The sequence below is a fragment of the Battus philenor genome, unplaced genomic scaffold (genome assembly GCF_028537555.1).
Source record: "Battus philenor isolate CCGP_79_NKW_IND1 unplaced genomic scaffold, ilBatPhil1.0.hap1 SCAF_4, whole genome shotgun sequence".
Classification (NCBI taxonomy): Eukaryota; Metazoa; Arthropoda; class Insecta; order Lepidoptera; family Papilionidae; genus Battus; species Battus philenor.
This window is the reverse complement of record NW_027181704.1, coordinates 15,395,487-15,420,807: the sequence shown is the minus strand read 5'-3', so window position 1 is coordinate 15,420,807 and position 25,321 is coordinate 15,395,487. Positions and strand designations below refer to the sequence as shown.

General features: G+C 34.4%; 1 protein-coding gene across 1 annotated transcript in view; it reads left to right on the top strand.

Annotated features, from left to right (window-relative positions):
• The window catches only part of LOC137928584 (uncharacterized), a 58,855-nt gene extending 33,813 nt beyond the window's left edge, over positions 1-25,042 (top strand). Inside the window, exons 7-21 of the mRNA XM_068771462.1 lie at positions 1,011-1,140; positions 6,052-6,181; positions 7,199-7,342; positions 12,104-12,285; positions 13,687-13,863; positions 15,186-15,360; positions 16,309-16,487; positions 18,127-18,185; positions 18,829-18,921; positions 19,551-19,699; positions 20,710-20,866; positions 22,060-22,162; positions 23,171-23,293; positions 24,005-24,109; positions 24,855-25,042. Coding sequence (XP_068627563.1) covers positions 1,011-1,140; positions 6,052-6,181; positions 7,199-7,342; positions 12,104-12,285; positions 13,687-13,863; positions 15,186-15,360; positions 16,309-16,487; positions 18,127-18,185; positions 18,829-18,921; positions 19,551-19,699; positions 20,710-20,866; positions 22,060-22,162; positions 23,171-23,293; positions 24,005-24,109; positions 24,855-25,010 — 2,062 coding nt within the window. The 3' untranslated portion in view covers positions 25,011-25,042. The remainder of the gene's footprint in view (positions 1-1,010; positions 1,141-6,051; positions 6,182-7,198; positions 7,343-12,103; positions 12,286-13,686; positions 13,864-15,185; positions 15,361-16,308; positions 16,488-18,126; positions 18,186-18,828; positions 18,922-19,550; positions 19,700-20,709; positions 20,867-22,059; positions 22,163-23,170; positions 23,294-24,004; positions 24,110-24,854) is intronic.
• Positions 25,043-25,321: the final 279 nt, after the last annotated feature.

The following is a 25,321-nucleotide window of genomic DNA, read 5'->3' as shown; positions in this document are numbered from 1 at the left end:
GTATGATATGAAATGAAATATGGGAGGATTGAGAGTGTTTACGAATTTTAAATTCTTGCCGGAAACCACTGGCGTACCGGCCATTGTTAAACAAAAGTAATGGTTTGACGAAATGATGTGGCAGTAAACAGATGATCACTGGGGCTTTAGGGTTCCGGGGTGATGACCACTCACAAGGTGTATCACCTTGTAAATATCATCGAAATGCTCGATGTACACCTACCACCATCTGGTCCTGTTGAAAAGCTATAGTGGAGGTATATATCCAACAGAAAGACCTATTGCTGATATGATGATAATTGGCATATATCCTTCTAATTGTGATGAACATGCATCTGTACGTATCAGTTGCATTATATTTATATTTGCTTAGGAGAATATATATTACGTTGACTAGAATCGTTGTTCGGCCCGTCCACTAGATGAACAGTTGATATTATCAAGGTAAATTAAATAAAGTAATAAACATTATAAGAAGGATAAACAAATATGGCGCTAGATAAAAATAAAAAAAAAACTAGAAATAAGTGTAAATAAATTAAATTAAACTTTGTTCTAAGAGCGAACACGAAGAAAGAAAGGCGATTTGCAAGGCAGATAATAGACAGAAAGCAAAGCATAAAAGTATTTGTGCTTTGCTTTCTGTCTATTTTTTATTATATATATAGTATATATTTTATTGTGAAGAATAGAAGAGTGAGAAATAAAAATTATTCTTGCTCCACACATGGGAAGTGGAACGCGAGGACCCACCCAGACATAGTCAAGGTCGCTCGATGCGCGATACATAAGATCGTTTTTGGGGGAAGCCTAAACCTTCCAGTTGGAGTCTATCGGCTAATATCTTGACGACCCTGAAACCTTAAAACTTTTTATAAATGTTTACCGGTAACTTATAAAAAGGTAATATTTATATCATGCTTATAGTAAACCTTTCACGGAACCTTACATATGCCAACCACTACCATATGTTTTCGAAAGTGACTAACCGGTAACTGATATATTGACAGACGAGCGAGTGAAGTTCGAGTTACGTACGGCGACGTGGTGGCCGACGGCGACACTTTCGAGCACATCCTGAACGTAACAACACACAACGAAGCGCTTCTTGCGTACTACTACCTAGACAGCGACAATAAGGTAAGAATTTTCTTATTTTTAGCTGGTAAACATCATCTGCATGGCATATGTCCTTCCTTAAAGATCATCACAACGGCCGGTCTTGTACTGCCTGCATCTCATCATCCTTTTCATCTAGTGTGAGGCCTATCTATGCCGTATGTACAGGATCGTGGTCGCCACTAGATTGCTCAGACGAGAAATTCTTCTAACTACATCTTTGATTCAATCTCACAGAAAAACTGCGAATATAGCTCTCTCCGTTGCTCCCTGGGTAACCATACAGGGTGACATTAATTGTATTTCTTGCGGGTGAAAGAGACAGATAATTATCGTGCGCTTCAACAATTATAAGGATGCTTTTACATAGGTAATTTTTTTTAATGTGTCCAAGTAACTAATAAAAGTAGGTATTACATGTGAAACTTATAATAATTGATTTTATTTCAAACTCTAGTGAGTATATAGTAATGAGTAATAATTTCTATTTGAAGGCTATATAGCTAATTGGAGAATAATGAAAAAAATTATATATATATATATATATTTATTATACAAGCTGTTGCTTAGCTAGCTGTACCCGCGATTTAGTCCGCGTGGAATTTAACAAAAAAAAATATTGATCTCATTTAGTTTTTTTTTTTTAAAAATTCTAAAATAAAAGAAGCTTCAGTTACTCCTCATTACATCAGCTGCCTGCCAGTATAAATCACGTCAAAATCGGTTCAACCATTTGAGATATTAGCCGAAACAAATATGCAGACAGACAAAATTTTTTAATAATATAAATGTAATATAAATATTCATATGCATGTTGTAAAAAGAGATTATTTTATTATGACAAACAGACAATCCGATTTTATTTATTCATATAGATAAACTGAATTTTGAACTTTTGATTGTATTATCATTACGTCTATGAATTCTCAAAACCATTGATTTTAGATTAGGTTTTAACTATACATTCATCCCACAAAGCTTGTACGCCTATAACAAATCACCCTGTATATTAAAGATTCAACATGATTATATTGCAAGTCAATAACCGCTCTTCACCTGTTGAAATCACCGAACTACAGAGATACACTGATAGGTGTCGATAAGTCAAGTGTTGCATTTGATAATTTCGTCTACATTATGAGTAATGTATGATTTTCTGATACTTACACTTACATTACCTTGTGATATATATTGATATGGTTCAAGAATATTGCATTACAAAAATCTGTTTTGTTTTTAAAATAAATTTACAGGCGTGTATAAAAGAAGCTTTTATTTTTTTATCTTACGTCATACAGTTTTGATCTGTGGTGATTTTAAATAATTGTTTCGGTTTAGCATGTACCACAATTTTATTGTTAATTTTATAACAATATATTAATGAGAGAAAGTCAATAAAATAAATACAAATTTAGAAATGTTTGACAATTCGCGTGTTACTCGTCTCTGTGCTAGACTATATGGGTTAGTTTCATTCGCCTACGGATCCTCAGATTCTTTATTGTTCTTGTACAGTACCTGGCGTTAAATATTGTACATCAACCTTTGGAAAGAGACAATCGGTTAATGTCGACTTTGTAGAGCGTTATCTCTGTCGCTCAAAATGCAACGACTGACAAAACGTAACATAGGTAGTGTGGGACAGAGATAGTGCTCTACGATCCGAAATTAGACGATTGTCTCTTTCCAAAGGTCGATGTGTAATATTTATCGCCGGGTCCTGTATATTTGTTGCGCAGCTGTGGGCTTGCCAATAACGCCAGTAAGTTAGATGAGATATACTTAATTATATTTAAATTGTATTTAAGTTAAATTTCTTATTATCACATATATTAGCAAATCCTCTGCGATAGCAACGTGGCTGCGTAACTTTGTTTATCTGCGTTAAATGGCGGCCGCGGTGACGGCGGCATCGTCCGATATTCCCGCGCGCGCCACGGTTCATAGCCATATTTATTGACATTGCATTTTTTTTTACATATCCGACAAACGCTTTGTGAACATGAGGCCTATGCTTCCCTTAAATATCTAAACATAAAATTATATTTTTTAAATGTTATTTATATATTAATTAAGCCTTCACCTGCAGAGGGGTTCTAGTCGAAGATTAAAAATCATATCGTATATTTTAGTCACTTTTTAATTTTATAATTTTTTTATATTTTAATTATTAAATTACTATTATTTTTATGCCATGTAATGTTAACCTTATGTTTAAAAATAAAGGGCTTTTTATTTTTTATTTATTGTTTATTAATTTGAGTATTCTTTTCGTGGAGAGAATAACAAATGTAGCCATGGTTTCTTATTTAGGGCGATCAGTTACATAGACATATGAAAATATCTGACTTACAGCGGGTTGGTAAATTGAAATGGTAGTGGACAGGCCATATAACACGCAGAACAGATTGCCTCTAGGGCCTTAAAGTTTTCATCACTTCTCTGCTTAACTCGCGTATCTACGCCAAAGGCCTAATGTTTTTCTTTTAGCATTATCAAGATGAAATACCACGCATTTCTTGTGATTAATTGCTTTAATCTTGTAAGAGCTGATAGAGGAAAGAGGTCACAAACAACGGAAACCATAAAAAGGTACCTCTAGAGCTTATAAGAAAGATTAAGTTAATCACTTATAGTGATTAGCAAATGGACAAATGTCAATTAGCGAAAAATTACTATTTGTACGAAGTCCTAATCACAGGAAGCGCAATTGCGACTTACAGCTGTGGCCGCACACAGCTGCACGCAACCACGTGACTCATTTTCAACATCTGACACGCTCCAAATTGATTACCATCGCAATAGGGTTGTCTCTTGTTCATTTTTGTAAACTATATTCCCAATCCGATAAAATAGTAGCGGCCCGGGCTTGAGCACTCCGTGACCTGCCACTTCATACGCGTGTAATTTGCAAGTGCCATTTGGGAAGCAGTTAGTGTCCAATCAAAAAGAAAATCTCCAAATTTATTAAATTAGTAGATTTTAATTTCGTTTTTTGTTTGCATTTATTCAAATACGTTTTGTTATATATTATTAATTTTTAATTGTTCTTAAACAGACTATGAAACTTATTATTGATATATATATGCTTCATTTAATGTATCTTATATCATAAAAGTTAAAATTTATTAAATTCGTAATAGGACTCTTATTGGTCGTCAACTTTTTTAAAATCTTTTTTTTTTAATTTTGACTCTACTCTGCTTTGCGTGTTATAGTTGTAAAGAAGAAGCAGGAAAAAACTCCACACTCTTATCTTTGATTGAAAATAGTTGTCTTTGTATTTAGAAATTATAAATTAAGATTAATTAATTTATAATAAATATAAGATTATTAAAAATTTACACTTGGCCTAAAAATGTGACTTTAAAAAATACTCATCATAATTAATTTTATTTGTTATATAAAAAAATTTCTGTAATAATTTATTCCGCATATTAGTTTTGACGATAAACTAAAAATATGCTTATAAAAATACAATAAGATATGTGTTAGAAGAAAAATATATTTACAATATGCTTGGAACAACCCTGAATCGGAGATTTCTTTGTTGTTTTGTTCATATAAACAACTCGCAACATACAATTTGCAATTAGTGATCATTTTATATCATACTATGACGTTTAATGTTATCAATAAAATAAAAAATATTTAATAAATAATTGTTACGTATATATTTATATATTTTGTGCTATTTATCTGTCCGGTTCAAATGCCATAAATTGAATGATATTAAAAAAAAAAAAACTTCCCGCCATATTTTAAATATTTTTCTCTCTGCCGAAATTAGTGATTTTAAAACATTTGACGTTTAAATTGTTTTGTTATACGGGACAAATATATTACAAGCCGTGAAAATTTTAATTTCATTTATTACTAATATACTTATAAATGCAACACGAGTAATAAAAACGTGATATAAGACTGGTTGAAGTATAATATTTAAAATATGTTTCAACATACGAAGTAAATTGTTTATAAGGTCACCTATTTGACAGTTGAGAAATGTATATTTTTAATATTATCACGTTGAGTTGCAATTTGTAACTGCCATGTAAATGTGGTTTATTGTTTTTTTTTTATTTTGATATTCTTATAGTAATCCATAAAACATAAAAACTTTTGGAACTCATTTTAAAATTATAATTTCGTGCCGTTTAAAATTAAAATTCAGACAGTTTACTTTCAAGACGTATTGATATTATGTTACAAGATCACTTTATACAGGGTGATTGATGGTAGATACAAAATCTTTATAACTTCTTACTGTCAAATGTGCTGTATATTCAGCAATTTAAAGCCTATATATAGAGATGGGTAGCTCGCGAGCTAAAGACAAGAAAGATATCTTTGCAAAAGATATAACTCTCTAGCACGCGTGTGTTTCAATTGTATCTCTATATCTTTGTATTTAGAGTCCATTTTCGTAATGAGTTACGGCTTGTTCAGAGTTAAAGAGAAAGAGATGGGCTTATATAGCAAATTACAAGTAAAAGAATGAGACGAATAGCTATTGCATGCTTGTATTTAAAATGTCAACTACGGATTTTTGGAACAAATGACGAGCGCGAGCGTTTAGATTTTTTGCGCTTTATGGCAAAGACATAAAATGCTTTATAGGAATATTTCACACGTTTTATTCCGCTTTACTGAGTTCTAAGTCTGAGCTAAAAGAACCGAAGAAATAAAGGATATGCTTTTAGTGTTAGCTGCCTTATTCTCTCTCTGTGCCGTTCTGATCTAAATGATGATAATATAAAAAGGTGATATATATCCCAAGATCGAAAAGATATTAATCACTCTTTTCTTCTCGGGGATATATTTTGTCCATCTCTACTTTACATCTATATCCAATAACACTAGTCAGTTTTTAGATCAAATGTACTTTGTGAATTGGATCTTTGCATAGTAAAACCAGAGGTTTAATTCCAGATGAAGATGACGGAGATATATGACGTGACGGACGCCGACACGGAGGCGGTGCAATCGCCTAACGAGAGAGACGTCAACAAGCAGTTGGAGTTTGACAACGACTGGTCTTCAGATCTCATCGCCAATGAGGGTATGTATCCTTGTGTTCCCCCAAGCTTTTTTGTGTCGTAGACCCCTTGCCTTATTTTTCCGTATTGGGTAGACCCCCTACTTACCTGATATTGATTTCCTGTAAATTTACGAACGAAACGAATAAACGTATTTGTCCCACATTCGCGAATACCAACATCCTACAACTTACACAATTTTATAAACATATATAATATTTTTTTTACTTCATAGGTACTTTTATAAATAATGTAAATGTTTTGATATTATAAGATATTATGATGTAAGTAAATGGGTACTATCAGTGTATGTGTTGAGATCCACTATCGTGGACCCCCATTTTCGTTTCATGGACTCCCAAATTTTTTTTCGCTGACGTAGACCCCTTGCAGGTTGTCATAGACCCCTAGGGGTCGATATAGACCACTTTGGGAATCACTGCCCTAAATAGACGCTGGATGCTTGCCGCTTTTCACCGGTGTTATTGGCTGTACATTTTCCGGTTTTTACGAATCTAATTTACGATACCCATTTCTAAATTCAATTGTGAACCCATTAACAAAATGTCTAAATTGAGAATAATTTTCAAACAGTTGAATTATATAAGAATTATATGATGCAATGTTATCGAGGAAAAATTCCATAATCGTAGCAAGTAGCTATCTGATAAATGCTCTTATGTTCATACAGATTATATTCTATTTAAGGTTATCTTTTTTTTTTAGTTCAAAATATTTTTATTCAACTACGCATTTACGCGCAACTTTGACATGTCAATTATTTTAATATTAAATATATTAATCTACTACCGGTTTGAAATGTAGATTGGTTGAAAAGAGACAGATATTCAACAAACTATTTTTAAATTAAATTTAATAATGTTATTCTTGTACATTATAATATTAAGTAAAATGTTTAAAATAGTTAAGATCCACAATTAATAATATTTCTCTCACTTTCCTGCTTACCAAATTAAAAAAAAATTCTACACTTTTTCCCGCCAAAAAATATGTCACTAAGATCGCCATGTTAATTACAGATGAGCTGGACGTAGACAACATAGACGACGAATTACTTGACCGAAATATATTTTCGGACACCGAAAGCGAATGGACCAGACAGAGATCGTTTTCCGATTCGGATTCGAACTGTGAACAACCCGAATCGGATCAGAGGATCGTCAGTTTCACGGCTTTCGAGTAGAGTCGAGACAACTGACATTGTCACAGATAAACACAACGCAAACGACGAAAATATAGAAAAAAAATCACAACAGTTTATGATTTGGGTTATTTGAGCCCAAAATACAAGACGTAAGGTCTTGATGTCTATTCAAAATAGATTTTCAAACATGACCTACGTAGAAAGTGGAATACTGGGTGAGATATGATAACGATATATAAACGTCCAAGTTCCATCATCAGATTTGAAGACTTCGAAGACCAAAAAAAAACTATTTTTGATACAAAATTTACTATATTCATATAGCAAATGAATCGTATATATAGCATATTTGAAATTAATAATTAATGAAATTATTCAAATTTGTTTAACTGCAAAAACTTTACTGTTAAAAAATATTTCAACCGAAAAATAATCGATTTTGTATCGCTTTATTTGCTATTTTGTATTCGAACAACACTATATATGTCAGATGATTGTCAAATTTGAACTGCATATTAAAAGAATCTACAGATTCTAATTCGTTCCATTTTACAGAACATATGTTACCATAGTTTTATTTGTTCGATATCATTGGCGTAATATGTTGTCAATATATGTCAATTATAATTCGACATTATCGATTATTTTTAACACCTCATGTGGAAACGTTAGCGCCTCTATGAATACAAAAATTGGGATAAGCTCAGATTAAGTGTTGCCAGTTATAGTATACGTTATTACCCACAGACTATAATTATAAAATTGGATGAGAAATTTTTTTTTATGTTGCCGAAGTAAAACTTTTAGATATCGTAAACAAATTGTTTACAAATAAGATTTGTAAAGACAAGATTTATGCTTCTATTTTATTGCATTTCAGTGAAAAAAATCACTGCAACGTGATTTTTTTAAAAAAAGTTAATGCACCAAATGTACCAGGGCCTTTGAGTTATAACAACTTTTTTAACGATATACAAGTTTTTTTTTAATATTCTTTAATATCTGTGAACAAAAGTATTGTTAATATTTCATCTTGAGAAAAAAAGGAGATGACTTTTTTAAACACACTATATATTAGATTGTACAAAGAAAACTTATGTATATAATATTATTTTGTTTGATATATTTATATGCCCTCACATTTTGGTTGTTATATATATTTAATAACGATATTTTTCTGGTCAGTTATTTTTAAAGAAACTATCAAGTATTTCTTATTTCAGTGCAATAAATATTTCTTAAAAAATTACATATTTTACAGACTAAAATCGGTATAGTGTTTAATAAAGAAACAGATTTAAATAAGAAAATAAATTTTCTACATTTAATGACAGTTTCAAATGTTGCCATAAAACTGTTACGGTATTTTTTTTTATAAAATTAGTTGTTTACAAAATATTTCGTTAAACTTTTTAATATTTACCGCCATGTGCAATTTATGACATTATTCAATTCGACTTTCGTACTTATAAAATTGTAATATGATATCTGTTAATCGACAATAAAAAATATAGACTGACAGTTGACAATAAATCCGTGACTTTGAAATTAATAAAATATTTAAATAAGAAGAATTTATAGATTTAAGATATCATGCCATTGTTGCCCGTTACCAAAATAAATATTTTATATTATTATGTTGATTGAAATAGTTCTAAATGGGTTTATGTCAAGGTTATATTTTGTATAGTATTTTTTGTTGTAACGTTATTGGTCTCTTACAGGTTTTAGTGTATATTTACATTCATGTATACCTCCTGTAGGATGGCAATACTGCGTTAAGATATTTATTAACTAGTATACCAAAGTGAGCAAAATGTTTTTTATTGATGCCAGTGTTGCCATGATACAGGTTGATGTTTAATAGACGAAAGTCACAATTATTTTTTATAAATAACTTATATTTCAAATGTGTTTTATTTTATATTTTTATCGATTATTTCGCCTGTAACTTCATTTTGTATTCCTCTCGTAATGTGAAGATAACGGTGGATGACTTTCTTCGAACTACAACGACTTCTGAACACTCTACGTTAAAAATCTACGTACTATTACATATGCTTATTAGAATCTTGAGTGGTTAGATACATAGATATGTACGTAAAAGTCCTCTTGAAAGGAAACCTCACGTAAATAGATTTCAATGTCTTACAAAAAAAAGTTAGCTTTTAAAAAAAAATACGGTACACTGGATCGAAATATTTTAATAAAATTGAAATACGAATACACGCACACTTACACGGACGCTATTCCATTCGGGGCAGCTAAGAATTGTCATAGTAATTCCTCCTTCGAAAAAAAAAGTGTTTGTGTTTAATATTAATATAGTTTTTTGTTTACTTTAATTAGTTAAAATTATTATTGTATTTTGGACTATAATTATATTATTATTATTAAATTATTCTGTACTCTTTTATACATTATCTATATATTTTAAATTAATAATGCGATCGGTAAAAAATAAAAAAAAATAATTCTCCGTCAACGTCATAGAGATTCGATTTTCAAATAGCTGCTGTCATTAGTTTTTGAGCATTTACATAATTATTAACTGAAACAGATCGCGGACGCCCGCTGAGTTCGGACGGGTGATATTTTTGATGCTTTCTTTATTTATATATTAACGCGATGGGAAAAGGTGTTGACGCGAAAAGCAGTAGGATATTTCACCAATGCTACTTGAAATGCTGCAAGCTGCAGAATCTGACGCCGCTGAACAACGTGGTGCCTTCAAACAATGGGAAAGTTTTGGACTTCTGTGTGGACAGGATAAAATATGCAGAGTGGGCGCCGATACTCAACGCGCTCTGCTCTGACCTGAGCCTACACTCAATCTCCATACGATGTCGGCAACAGGTTAAAACGGGTAATAATACTAATGTATTTATTTCCACAGTATGATAGATGTAAAAACTTTAAATTGGTGCATATATAGTTCATTTGCTGACAGTTAATTTGTACCACCTATCCGAAATACAAAATTTGGATTACTAAAATTATAATCATTATTGTTTATTATCTGTCTTTGTACACTTTTGAAATTATTTGCCTATGCTTTTTGCTGACAAATGAGCTGTACATTCACACCTTTAGCTTTTTACCCTTTTGTAATCATCCTGTATATCATAAAATAATTAGAGAAGAAAATTATACTAATAGTATCGCCTGTAATTTTTGATAACAAAACCCTTCTCAACACCGTTTGCTCCCATCAAAGAGACATTGTACATCTCATTGAACATTTGTTTCGATTGTAGCAATAGATCGATGTTGTAACCTTTCGGGGACCCTTGATTAGAAATCCTAAACTCGAAGAAGCTCAGTTACACCATGGAGCGTCCGTCTAAGCCACAACCTAAGAGTTTGAAGGCTTTATAATCAGATGAAGTAAATAATATGAGATTCCTGAGGATTCTGAAGACTTCGAGCGTAGTTACTGTAAAAAGGTTTAAGCAAAGTGACTCGAGAAAGTTTTTTTTCTAATTAATTAATGCCATAATGGACTAATAAACCAGTATCAAAGTGAATTCCGTTATAATTTTTTTATGTGAGGTATAATGCATGGGCGCCCTTGTGGTAGACAAGGACAAGATATTTCGGACTCTAATTAAAACGTTTCAATGATATGCTAATATCGCTGTAAAGCGGGCAGCCAGGGAATGTCCTCATCAGCTTCCCTGGTATCCGCTATGCTGACCTCGTTTCGAAACCTTGGGCTCAGCCGTCAACTATGAATTAGGAGATCATATTTAAAAGAAATCGCGATGTAAGTTTTAAAATATAGCAACAAAATCTATTATATCTGAAGGATTGTCTTCCCAAGTAAAAACATCAGCTATCTGGTGCAGATTTATAAATGTATTGGTAGGATCATTTTAAATTCGGTTGGGACGAGTCTGGTCGATGAAGGTGCACGCCAATATATTGCAAGAAAGCCTGACTAAACTGGTATGCGGGTCGTCAGCCCGGAGTACCGTACCTAGCCCTTCTCCCTGCAACGCCGTAGACCCGACACCCACATGATGAACCTTTAGGAAGTCACGTCTCTAAAAGGCAGTGTATCATACAAATATATATAGTTACAAAGGCCTTTGGTACATCGCTATTTTTCTTATATTTATCACCAGGCCTTTTGTTATTTTTTTGAGAGAATGGTATTTTTCTAGTAGTAAGTTCCATTTTTTGTAAAGGTAACATTTTTTTTTCAAATGGCAATTTTTCGATATTTACAAAAATTTCGTTTGGAAGGGCCGTGCGTGCCCCGACAAGAAAAGCCTGATCTATGGAAATAAATGAAATTTTTATGCAAACGAGTTTATAAATAGTACATACAACAATTTTTTTTCGAATTTTTGTCTGTCTGTCATTGTGTTTGTTTCAACTAAATTCTAAAATGGCTGGACCGATTTAAACGGAACTTATACTGGCAGATAGCTGATGTTATAAGGAGTAAGTTAGGCTGCTTTTATTCTAGAAAAATTCTTAGATGAAAAAAAAAATAAACAAGGTTAATGTTTTTTTTTTGTTAAATTTCACGCGGTTTAAGTCGCGGTCATATCTAGTTGTAACTAAGATCACACATAATTTTTAAATATTATGATAATCTTTCGGATTATGAATAATAATAAAAACAGTTTGCATGAGGATAACGTATCAAGTCAAATGTCTAGACGTTTTTTTTATTTACAGCTTATTCTAAAGAGCTTCCTCCACAAAAAAAAAACCCTTGTTTATAATTATTGTTTTAAAGAGTTTCGCTTTCATAATGTTCCAGTGTTAGAACAAATCGATTGCGAACGACTGGCGAAAACAGTTAACAAAAGGGCGGTGATACTGACCAACTTTATGCTCACGAACCTGGTGGAGGCGATCGCGCAGATGCTGGCCGACACGACCTTGCTGACGACGCTCCTGTTCGAAGGTCTACCGATGAAGATACCTTACCTGAATCCGCTATGTGAGGTATTCAAAATAAACCGTTTTAAATTTTTTCTATTTATATTACGTCATGTAGCCGCATTGTTGAGTTCAGTCCCTCAATGGGTTATGCAGAGGTTTAAATATTTAATGGAATCAGGCGTGACCTCGCGGAAGTCCATCCTAAGCAAGAAAAGGACCAATATTTAACCACTTCCGCACATGCAGTGGTAGTCGTCCAATAAAATGCACCGCCCGCCAGCCCGCTGATAAATGCGTATGCGGCAAACAATGCTAATCACACAACCGCCACCGCCAAACTACTCAACACGTGTTTCACCCCTCCCGATTAGTGCCAAACACAGAGACTCTGTTTAACATAACTCCTGAAGATGCCCCGTAGAGGGGTGGGGGTATTGCACGACTACCACTGCATGTGCGGAAGTGGCTAAATATTGGTCCTTTTCTTACAGAGGTTTAAGCCCAGAATTTCTGTATATCATCGGATCAGAAATAAAAGTCTGTTTACTGTCAGGAAGTTTAATAAAAATCAATTTTTTAAAATAGGATTTATAACATTTAGATAAAACGAAACCTTGGACATCCTTTTAACACGTGTATATTGACTTGATAGACTACTATTTAGCAAGTGATGTACTGAAGTGATTGACTATTGCACGAATTTGATAGAATTAAGATGTCTGATTCTGAGGGCCTTTAAATACAATAGAAGGTGATGATATCGCAGGTGCGCTAACTAGACAGAAAAAGATGCCTGCTAGGGTCTCAAGGTTTTAGGTGGAGACCACAGACCGTCAAGACCAGCGTAAGATGTCCAAGAAGTTGGGACTGACGACTTGCTTAAGGTTGTTGGAAGAAGCTCTGGTCAAGCAAGTCATATTGGAAATCAATGTGTGAGACCTGTGTTCAGCTATGGACGTCCTGAGTGATAATAATATATATGTCTTTTTGGATATTTAATACTCTTTACCACACGCGGACCTATGAAGGGTTTGTTAACATTTTGAAGACGAAATTTTATATTACAAGTTTATTTTTATTTCTGGTGTTTATTATTATTTTATTTATTTATTGTAAGGAAGTTTATTTGTCATCGTCAGCGGCACATCGTAGAGGGGAATCCCATGCGAGAACGCTTTATATTCATGTGCTTTTCGACTTGTTATTGGCGGACTGTTTTTATCGGCTGAATATTGTTTTCATAGTTTTAAGAATTGGTATACTTACTTGTAATTTGGACTTCGTGTTGTCATTACTTCAAAGACCTACCAGCTCTAGGAAGAATCCCAAATTTTTAAAATATATTCAATCAACTTAATATGTCTAAGACATCTTGCGGAATTATATATGCAAACACTCAACTAATGAAAGATTTATTAACATTTAAGTATATAATAAAATTATCGTTACATTGCTATTTTTCAGGCTATATTAGTCAACAATTCACTCCAGCACTTGTATTTGCCGCGTTGTCTGGTGGGCGATGCGGGTTGTTTGGCGATATGCAAAGCGGTGCGATGTCTCCCCAACATCCTTACCCTGGATTTATCTGGGTGTGACCTCACGCCGATTGGAGCCAGTTATATAGCTGAACTGTTAAAAGTAAGATGCTAATTAGCATGCTATATTAATTAGCGGATAACGATATTTTTAACACGTAAACTAAAACAAAGAATTTCATTTGCTTTTTTATTGTTACTAAAATATTACAGTGCAGTCTTTGATTAGATCATAATAAACAATTTAATATTTATAAAGAAGAACAATGTATATTAAAACAAGTATTGCTCTATTTAAAAGAAAGCGTCAAAATCTATTGACAATTTTGTTTTGTATCTTATGTATAGTGTGTAACATATGTTAGTGATATTGATATATTCTCGTGCTCTCTCGTATCTTTTAAAAAACAATTTAGTTCGAAATTATTAAGTACATACAATGCAATTTAAACCATAATATAAATATATGAACAAACATAATATAAATATATAAACCATAGTCTTTGATCCCTGTTTAGTAAAGTTATTTCATTATTTGACTATAAATCATTAAATGTTCTCAGTGAGATAATTATAAGGTAACAACTGTAACTAATTTTATATTTCTAAGCTTCTAAGTTTGTACTTTCTTACTGCCTTTTGTTACTGTCTATCTCCAATAAAGTAAATAAATAAATAAATAAACTGACCAGTTAAAAGCATAGATAGGGTCTCTATGTAAGGGTGTAAACCGAATGGATTATTCAGATAGCTTTTACAGATTGCTTGTATTTAATTATAAGGATATGTATATACACATGTATGTGTGCATACACTTGCTGGAATAATACCATTGAAAGTTCCCACACTGGTGGCGCATGAGTTATGATGATTGCATTGCGTTAGCTTGAAGTGTGGTCGGAACTTTCGGTTTGGCAATTTGGATGTAAGATATTGTTATGTACCGTGGGTTCTGACACGAAATGAAACACCACTGGTTGACAAGGAGTCTTTATTTACAATTCAGACGGTCATCCTTCTTTAACACAAAGTATAATTTGGAATAGTCCAAACTACGCCGCCAAATCGCTCAATAAATCACTGTCCAAATAACTTACTAAATAGTCACTTTATATCACTTAAATAGTCACTTTATATCACTGATCGTAGATATTAATCTCATAACTCAAAAGACAACTATGAACTGTTATGGGGAGTACACCTATTTATACTACCGAGTTCTAGTAAGTTCGAGATAGTACTCTGTTAGAATTTCCGAGAACCGTACACAAAAATCTATAAATAACTTGAAGGTCACGCTTGTTTACGGCGCTTTTGTGTTTGGCGTTTACTAGGGTTCCGTGTTTATTGTTTGGATGGTTCTGTAAATCGTGTTTTGTAACAATATGATGGTAGTATGGCAGCTGCACTAACAATTTGTTTCAGTATCAAAAAATTCATCGGTACAGCGAAAACTGGGTCCAAACTCTTCGGTACCGTCTACCCGAGCTCGACACCATGGCGGGGCTGCGACGCATCACGCTCTGCGGAAACACACAGCTCACGGATCGAGGGTTCGTCACCTTGGCTGATGTGCTCGCGGACGACCTTTGGATCAAGGGTATAAAACATTTTTCATCTGTACCATTTATAATGTTCATTTGTGTAAGGTCAAGAAACTTGTTTTATGGAAAATAAAGAGAAACACATACCACTTAAAATAGAACTAATAAGGTTTCAAATGCGCCCAGATTCAAATGGTGTTCTTTTTCTTTTCCGGCAGATTATTATTGTAATTTACTATTTGCAAACCCCAACATGTAACATCAAACAATAATATGTGTGTGTACATATATAATATATAAACATGTATATGTATATATATATTCATATGTTTATCCGATATGTAAATCCTTTAATGGACAATGTATGTAATACAATAATATATAATAACATATACATACATATATATATAAAGAATTTAAAATTTATTGTAAAAGCATATACATACATTACCCATAAAAGGATTTACATATTGGATGAACCGAACGAAGTACTTACGTAAAAATACTTTGGTTCTGATATTTACAAAGACTCACATAATTTTAGACTCTCTTTACTTGAAGACATCTTGTAAGAGTAAGTATTTCTTGGTTTTGAGAATCTTAGATATATAAAATTTGTATTTTTTTCTGGTGTTTAGTTACTGACGTCAATGACATTGCTTGATCAGTTGCTCATCCGAAGTGGCAATGGGCGGAATACATCGCTCGTAACCCCAGGCCGTCTGGGCCGAAAGGTTCTCTAGTGGCGACCAGGAGTCGGTAGACGAAACTTGGTAGCTCTTTTCTGGACCGACGTCAAGATCACGGGACGTTGATACATGTGAACAAGGAAAGACTGGTGACCTGGGCGACCTTTGAGGAGGCCTATACCTCACAGTGAGAGTGTATTGGCTGAAATGATGACTATGATTTTGACTTACATAGATTACTTAAATTTTGACTGTATTCACTTCAAGACGTACCATGTTTGACTGTTGTTCGAGTGCATTGTACGTCGACTACAGCACTGGACGTCCAGAACTGTGGGCTGACGGAGCAAAGCGCAGCGACGGCGCTGAGAATGCTGCAGTCCAACAACACGCTGGTGGTGCTGGACGTGCGTTACAACCCAGAGCTGAGCGCAGACTCTGCGGCCAAACTGCGCGCCGCCCTGCGAAACAACGAGAGGAACGCCGGCGTGGGTGTTGTGGAACAGGTGACTGGTCTACATATGATTATGTACGATGTAATTTCTATGTACAATGCGATTCAAATAAGAATAGGACGGGCTCTCGGCTAACTTTACTCATATAAGTACGGTCAGCATTAAAAATATAAAATAAAAAAATAATAATAATTGTTTTTGTTGATTGTTTAATTTGTTCTACAATGAGCAAAAGAGGTAGTGTTTTACATCGGCGAGCTCGAGAGATTATCAGCAATGTTGATAAGTACTTCGAGGAAGAGAAAAAACGTGCCATTATGTTGTTGGACCAGTTAAAACAAGCAAGAATTGTACCAGGGCCAGATGGCAATATTCATATATCGCGTGATGTATTTGGAAGTTTCATTAAGCATTTGGAAACTGCTTCGAAGGTAACCGAGCGAGTGACTTAGCCACTGGTATTATTTTTTAACATTGCTTTTTTTGCACACTATACCAAGTTCCCGTTGTGACGTCACAACATGGCGCTAGGCCGGTCCTATTCTTATTTTAATCGCATTGTACCTTATATTTCGAAGACAGGGTAAAATTTATAGGTTGATCAAACAACCATTAATATTTAAGATATACAACATATTCTGAATGGTGTATTTAAATAGAAGCTTTAATCGGCCAACATTTCATTTATTTAATTTGAAAAAAATATTCAAGTAATAAAAATCAACAAATTATAAAAAAAATCGTTGTAGGAGCTACATTACGTCGTGGTCAGCGCCGCATCGAAAAGAAGAATTTCATTTTTTGTATTTGATGTACTAGATGATGTACTAGAAGTTATACTGCTAGCCGATTTAGACCTTGTGCAGCTACATCGAAATAGAATCCGTGAAAACAGGTCGACGGCCTAAAAATGTTTACGCTGGCGATTGTACCCTAGTTACAACGAAGATGTACACTCGCGGAGAACTATACCCGTGTAGGTGTATAGTGTAGTAAGTGAGGTGTAGTGTATGTAGCACGAAGCGAGGACTACTCGGCGGTCGGGAGAGACACGGGCCTCTCCAGACCGCCCTCGCTTGAACGCGGGTTAGGCGAACGCGGCCGCCGTGTCATGTGTAGGTGTGTAGTGGATAACATGTGCATCTAGACCTCCGGGGCTCGATGTGAGGCGGCGATATCTTGACGTTGAGACGGGGAATTACACAGAAATATAATTCTGTATACATCGTGCGAAAGAGAGCGCTCTAAAATACTTCTCGACTTGTGATTGGCTGACGATTTTTATTGGTTGAATATTTTTTCAAAGTTTTAAGAATATGCTTGATCAATAAACACACTTCTACTTCGAATTTCCTGTTGTTATTATCTCCAAGACATACTTGCCCTAGAAAGAATCTCAATGTCAACTTTACTAAGTTTGTATCTATAAAATTGAATTCTTGTCATAATTTGTCATTGAAAATGTAACATGAAATGTGTCTTTTGATCTCGTATTGAAATTGGCACTTACAATTTGTTTTTAAATTATAACATACTGATGCTAGGGTTATTTATCACACATTACATTAGTCGCACTTGTGACGTCATAAGGAAACTACCTACCATAGACACAAAGAATATTTTTTAATGATTATAATTTTTTTTTAAACATTTTAATTTATTTCTACATTATCTGCAGTACTCATGGCTGGCCAGCACTTCGAGTGACGGCAGGTCGATTAAATCGGTAGGAAATAAGTAAGTGAACCTTTAATATTTAGTATTCGCAAATTAAAGAATTTTAATAACGTAGAACAACGATTTGATTACTATAGTAATTTTATACAAAAAATACAGAATTTTGTATAATTATATCAGATTTTGTAATTCAAAATTGAAAATAGAACGATGTTTGCATTTTATTACTTGTACAATCCGATTTTAACTTGTTGGTTGTGTTGCCATTATAATGATCCCATTTTGAAAGAAAATCTCAGATATATTCCGAATTTGTTTTAATAATTATTTCAAAACAACGTATGTCGCCTTTTCTTATGAAACCAGCGAGCAACGACTTTGTCATAGGTGGTAACCACTTGTTGCCTACTGTTGCTACCTTGTAAATATAAACACGTCTTCCTATATAGACATATATTATGATCGGTTGGATATGGTCTGCATATATGGTTATACCACGATCATAACAAGGTTATCTTTTTACGTCCAACGCTGCGCTTGTAGATCCGTGCTCTCGCTCCAAAACTTTAGGGCCCCAACGGCCAACAGTTCTGCGCGCTAAGTATGTGGCCCATTAAACTTGCACATATACAAATAATAGAATAGCATAAATTAGTCACGTAGTAAGCTATTAGCAACTATCGAAAAGGAAAGTCATTTACAGGAATGGAATAACGAAAGAGAGGGTTGCGTCCAGCGTAAGAAATGCGAATATACCTAAATACAATAATACGAAAATCGCGGGCAAGAAAGAGAAGTAAGTTTATCTGATATTTAATTAACAACTTTTAAGACTTACAGATCGTCGACTTTTGTTTTTTAATCTTTTTTATTTTTGACTCGACGGTGCATCTTAAAGTTATAGTTGTAGAGAAGAAGCAGGAAGAAGTACCACATTACATCTTTTAAATAGTTTAACAATACAGATTTATGTCATATATATCCTGAAAACAAAATAATTAAGCTATATCATTGCCAAGGATTCCAAATAAATTAAAACCGATTGTGATTAAGATAATGACTATTTTTGTAATTTAAAAAATGGACCATGTGTAAACGCCTCTTTAGATTTCTTTACAATTTTTGATGTCCGGTATTATCATATGTCTTTCTATTGCTTACAAAAATGTGATTATAGTTAACTATACTTAGTTTCATCTTACTGCTTATTATAAAAGAAATATCGATATTTAATCGACGTTTTATTTCCCTTTGAATTTTAATATCACCAGAGTACACATAGCAAAAATCTACATAGAAATAGCTATTGCTAAAGCTATTTTTATAGCTGTAAATGACTATATGGTCATATATATCAAGTTGACAATATAGCAATGTTTTGTATTGTAATTAATTTCTATCTTTTTTCCGGTTATTAAATGATAGAGATTACACGGAAATTTTGGAAGAGCAGTTGCAAGAGGAGATATCACACCGGCAGCAGCTGGAGGAATTGAATCTGCAGCTAATCGACCAGATGAAGCAGCTTAAACAACAACAGGTGCGACTTTGGGCCAACGCTGCCAACTCTTCGGGTAAGCGTGTACTTTTCCTCTTCACATTTACATGAAATAAATAACTGGACTTTATCTAATTTTGACCGAAGCTGTCAAAGGAATACTACATTTCGCGTGTTTGACAACTGTCATAGAAAAGTTGTTTCATTGAATTATATTTAATTTTTTTGTCTGTGCAATTTTCTTTTTATGCAATTCCGATGAATTTAAATTTGATAAACTATCCTTAATATAAAAGATGTTTTTATATAGCATTATTTAATATAGAATTTTGTAATGTTTGATTAATATTTGGTAATAAGACACGTTATCGTTTTGATAATGACATTTAGTTGACAGACAATATAATTTAATAGAAACTAGAATTAAATTGAACTCTCCTATAAAGGCATTCTTCGACATAATCATGCTCTGGTCTGATTTAACCGACAACAAACTCAATCGGATTTTTTGTGATAATTTTACAATAAAATACAATATCCAAAATGCAGTAAGAGCAATTCGTTCCCAACTTGCGCAACTTAAACTTTTACGGTTTAGTAATATTTTAGTTTTTAAATAAGGTTTTTAGATAGATCAATATGTTCCCAATAATTTTCTTACGAGTTTTATAATCTTTTTAAGTCCATTACAATTTATATATGGTATGTAATGAATTTCGATGTATGATTTAATGAGCTTAATTATTACTGTAAAAATAACCATATTTACCTAATCTATGTAAATGGTTTCCTTAAAAAGAATAATTGACGTATAGTTGGTGTGTAAAATTTCACTTCGTTGCCATCTAGCGGTCTATTTACCGAATATCTTTCGGATAAAAATATATCTGTCGGCTAATATTTGCCTGTTTGACAATTGTCCGATTGATACATATCGGATATTTGTCTGTCGGACACTTATCCGTTGGACAAATATCTGTCGGACAAACCGGTCGGATTAATTTCTGCCAACCTTATGTCTCTAGATCGTTTTTCCTCGAGTGTGTTTCTTATTGATATAATTTCATTAAGTGTGTTATGCGATAGGTTCAGAGCAATCGCTGGCGGCGAGCTCGGCGTCGGGCGGCCTGTCGAGCAGCTCGGGGTCGTCGCGCTCCGTGCCCATCGAGCAGAGCACGCTCTCATACATCCAGCAGGCTTTCCGGGATATCTATGCCTTCATCAAGAACAATCAGTGCCACGGGTAGGTCGCCATACATCACGCTCGATTGAAATAAACTACCCCAATAATACACGAGCGCACTGTATTTTTTCAACTCTCCTAAGATCACACTTGTCCTTGATCGCCTAAATTATTCACATTATTTCTGCCGAAAGACGTGTACATTGTTAAACTTAAGCCTCCCGTAGAGGTCTCTAGTAGTGACAGTAATAAGCGGCCTGTATATTACAGCTTACTAAGTTGTAGTAATCTCCCGAATATGCGACAACAATAATTCTTTCGAATTGGACAGCTTTACCACTAATGCACACACCTACATGCACCTATTGTAGAGATTTTGGCTATTTCTTGTCTCTAAGACTTAAACGAATATTGCGCTGTTATATGTATTACATTACTCTATTTATTGACTTATTATTAAGGGCAGGCGTAACGCTCTCAAATGAACACTTGAGTTTTATTATATCTGTGTAAAACTTAAATATTGCTATTTGCTCGATCATGATGTAAAAATTTGAAATAATCATCATTATGTCAGCCAATATTTGCCCATTGCAAGACAGAGACCTCTCGGAAGATCACGATCATCATGCGCTGCCCATTTCCAGCAACTTCCAGCTACCTTGACTTTCCCCCTCCAGGTGAACCGATAATATAGCCTGAGTACCCCTCATAGCTTTTTAAAGTACTCTGAAGCCACAAAGTTACTTATATTTTAAAGAGAAAAACAGAGTCCGTTAAAAAGTATTTGTAAACATTTGTAACGGGGATGTCAACTCCTGATCATACTTGATAGAAGCTTTGCTGGAGTTTCTTCCGCCACATCTCTTGGTGCTGACGCTTTCCGAAGTGATAGTAGCGATAGAAGTCAGGCAATAGAAACCGACCTAGCTGAGGTTTAGCACTCTCGGGTGCCCTTGTATCGGAGTGTGAATGCTAAGCGGGTTTTATCGTCAACTGACAGCCCAAGCCTAGGTCTCCTCATGAAGCCCTTGAGGTAAATCACACCACTGAGCGTTCACTGAAGAGATCTGAGGGGTCGGTGGCCCCCCAATCCTGTATAAAAATAGTATGTAACGAACCGTGCTGAGACTGCCCCGGGAGCCTTCTACCTTCGCTACTATAAAAGAGTTCTTAGGCATCTGCAAATGCGATTTGGGCCGCAGTGAGAGGACCAATCATAAAAAATTATAATAAAATGACTGTTTATTTAGGCAATGCCTGCAAGAGAAATTGGGGAGTGTTATAGCAGAAGTCACAGAACCAGAGGAGACGGAGGGATCTGAACACCCGCCGATGTACAGTGATGTACATAAGGTTAGTACCAGTAGTAAAGAAATGCTTTTACCTTGGAGTTTATAATATTAGTAACATGACAACTGTACAGCATGAATGAGCAACACGCGGCCCGTTTCAAACGTGTTTATACACCCCGCCAAGCATTTATAAAATTGAAATCATTTTAACGACTTTCTCTAATCAATAGATTGTTATAAAATTAATTATAATAAAATGATGGTACATGCTAAACCGTAACAATTAGTAATAACCACCAATAAAAACTAAGTGATGCACTATTAGAAAGCTGCGTATGTATTATATTGTAGGATTCTTCTTCGGGCCGGATTACCCTAAGTCTTAGACGTAATAACTAATAAGTCCGAAGTAAGTGTGTATATTCATATATAGAACTATATTTCTGCGGAATTCCCCTTTTCGATGCGCCGCTGACAATGAAATCGTGTAGCTTCTACAATAAATTTGCTTGTAACGAAAGCACGTTGCCAAAATTCTGATTAAATTTCAATCAAGTACATTCGTTCTAATTTTTGTCAAAATTTGTATATTTTCTAATTCTAACGTTTATTAAAAATAGTTTAATTAAGTGTTCTTGTAAAATTAGTGTTACATTATAATTTTTTTTATTTTTCCAAAAAAAAATTTAAATTTATATTGGTCAATTGATTGAAAAGGTTGCTCACCCCTGGTGTGTTATTACAATACAATCCTACGTAACGCCCCTAGATTAAACTTTATTAAATTAATGAAGTACATTAAAAGAAAAACTTGAAAAGATAATCTATTATCGGATGAAGTATGTTTTAAGTGATGATATTGCTTGGGGAAGAATTATTTTGACTACTATAATAAGAATATTGTAAAAGTGACTAACCAAACCTCAAATATGGGCACTTTTGGAAACATCGTAGATTTAAGTTGAAGGATGATTTATAGAGTTCAATCTGATTGTAGTTTCTATCAAATTGGATTATTCCTGTTATTCTTTCCTATGGCACAAGATGTCACTGTAAACGATGTGAATAGATGCCGGCGAAGAAGGCGCAGAGCACGCACGTGCACCTCGTCGAGAACGCGAGGATGAAGAAGATGACCAAGTCCGCGCACATGCTCGGCGACCTTCAACACCTGAGAGACGGACTAGAAGTGGTAAGAACATGCTATGCTCTCTTCTCATACGTATGCTCTTGGTAGAACACTTGCGATGATTGAACTCATAGCAAGGAGTAAAACAGGTACTGTATTAACAGTATAAAATGAGGGATTTGCTCACTAGGACACTTTGCACGTGTAGTAGATCCAAGAGGACATCATCATGAGTAGTCATAAGACTACGGGACATTAGCTTCTCTCCTAGACTTATTAATTACGACGACTGAACAGTAATATTAGCCAGGAAATAGCAAACAGTCAAGCCAAGGTTCGACCCTTGTGTCGGAATGCTAAGCGGGTATTGTTGAAGAGTGATAGACCAAGCCGAGGTCCTCTCGTGGGAGCTCTAGAGGCCAGTCACTCCATGGAGCGTTTACGGAAACGATCTAAGAGTTTAGCAACCTGGTATGTAGCGGCCCGAATCAAAGCTCCCCCGGGAGTTCTCAAGCTTGGCTTCTTTAAAGTGGTCTTGGCTAGGTGCACTCTGCGCCCTGTCACCTGAAATCCAGGAAGCAGTAATAGTCCGGTCAAAAGATTTAAAAGAGGCCCCCATTCTTCTGTACATGGGAACTGCTATTTATTATTTAGGTTTTTTTTTCATTTATTGTTAATGCCAGTGGTTTATGCTAATTTTGCCTTCCACTGCTTTTGATGTTACTACTAATTGCCTATCCAATCCATTCGGGCCCTAATTTGATGCGTTCCCAGAATCCAGATATGTTCGAGAAACAGATGGGCGACACGTGGGAAATGCACAACGAGGAAATAAGCACTCTGGACGAACTCATCGCGGCGCAGAGCAAAGGAAAGAAGGTTATTTGTTATGAAACCTACATTTTATGCCTAAGATTTAGTTTTAAAAATTTTCTGTCTCTTTTTTATGAGTCTGGTAAGAAAACGGGGAAATGAATGTGTTTGTCATGGTACTGTATTCTAAAATGTCTTTACAAAGTATTCAGAAATACTTCTTTTATTATTATGGACTAGCATTTAATTTATTGTTATGGATATAATTGTATTTAGCTCCCATGTTCTTTTAAAACAAGTAAAAACCTAGTGTTAAACCTTTAATAAGAGGTAATTTCTTACTATATAATTGATAGTTAAGAAAATGACATTTGTTTATTATCACAAAAATGGACGGTTAACTGTAAGCTCTTTTAAGTTAAGACGAGCTTGAGTTATCGTAGCTTTGAGTGATACCAGTGCAGGAAAGCTCGTATTTGATTGGTTGTCAAATTTGACACTTCTGTCATTCTGATGACAGTCGCTGTCAATAATCTAAAGAGGTTAATACATTAATACAGTGCCACTGATACAGTGGTATTTATAATACTTTATATTTGTGTGTGCCTTCCGTAACGGCAAAGCATTTTGTAATGTTCCTACGAGTCGTGCAGCCCACTGCACACGCCAGATTTTTATTTAAATTATGACAAGGAACCTTTTGTTATACCTAAGATGCTCTACTTTTTAATAACTGTCGGATTGTTACAGTGTAATATTGTTAATTTTGTTGGCAATTTTTTATAAATAAAATGTAATTCATTTCTGTAAGGGTGGTGTTGGTGGTCAGGAGCGGAGTCCATGCGGCAGCGTGGTGAGCGACTCGTCGGCCACGCTGGTATGCTCACCGGTGCGGCACGCCCTCCCCGCGCCCCTCGCGCCCAACCCCCGCGACGCCTTCGACTCCACGGACGAGGAGAGCGACTGACCGACACGTTTCGTACAATTTTACATTCGATTTTTGTGAGGATAAATGGTTTTATTGCAAACTTGTTTCATTAACTCTATTAAATATATTTAGATTATAGATGGCAGCACTTAATGCCAAGCCTTACTGACCACTGACTGACAGAACTGTGTTCTGTCAAATTTGAATAATAATGTAGTTGCCAGACTTGAAGCTATGTTTTGTTCCACAATTGCTATTGGCATCACACTTGATGCAAAGAATTTAGAAATAGAGAACCTTAGTATATAAGATAGATGAATAATGTACAATGCAATAAGAATGTTTTTGAA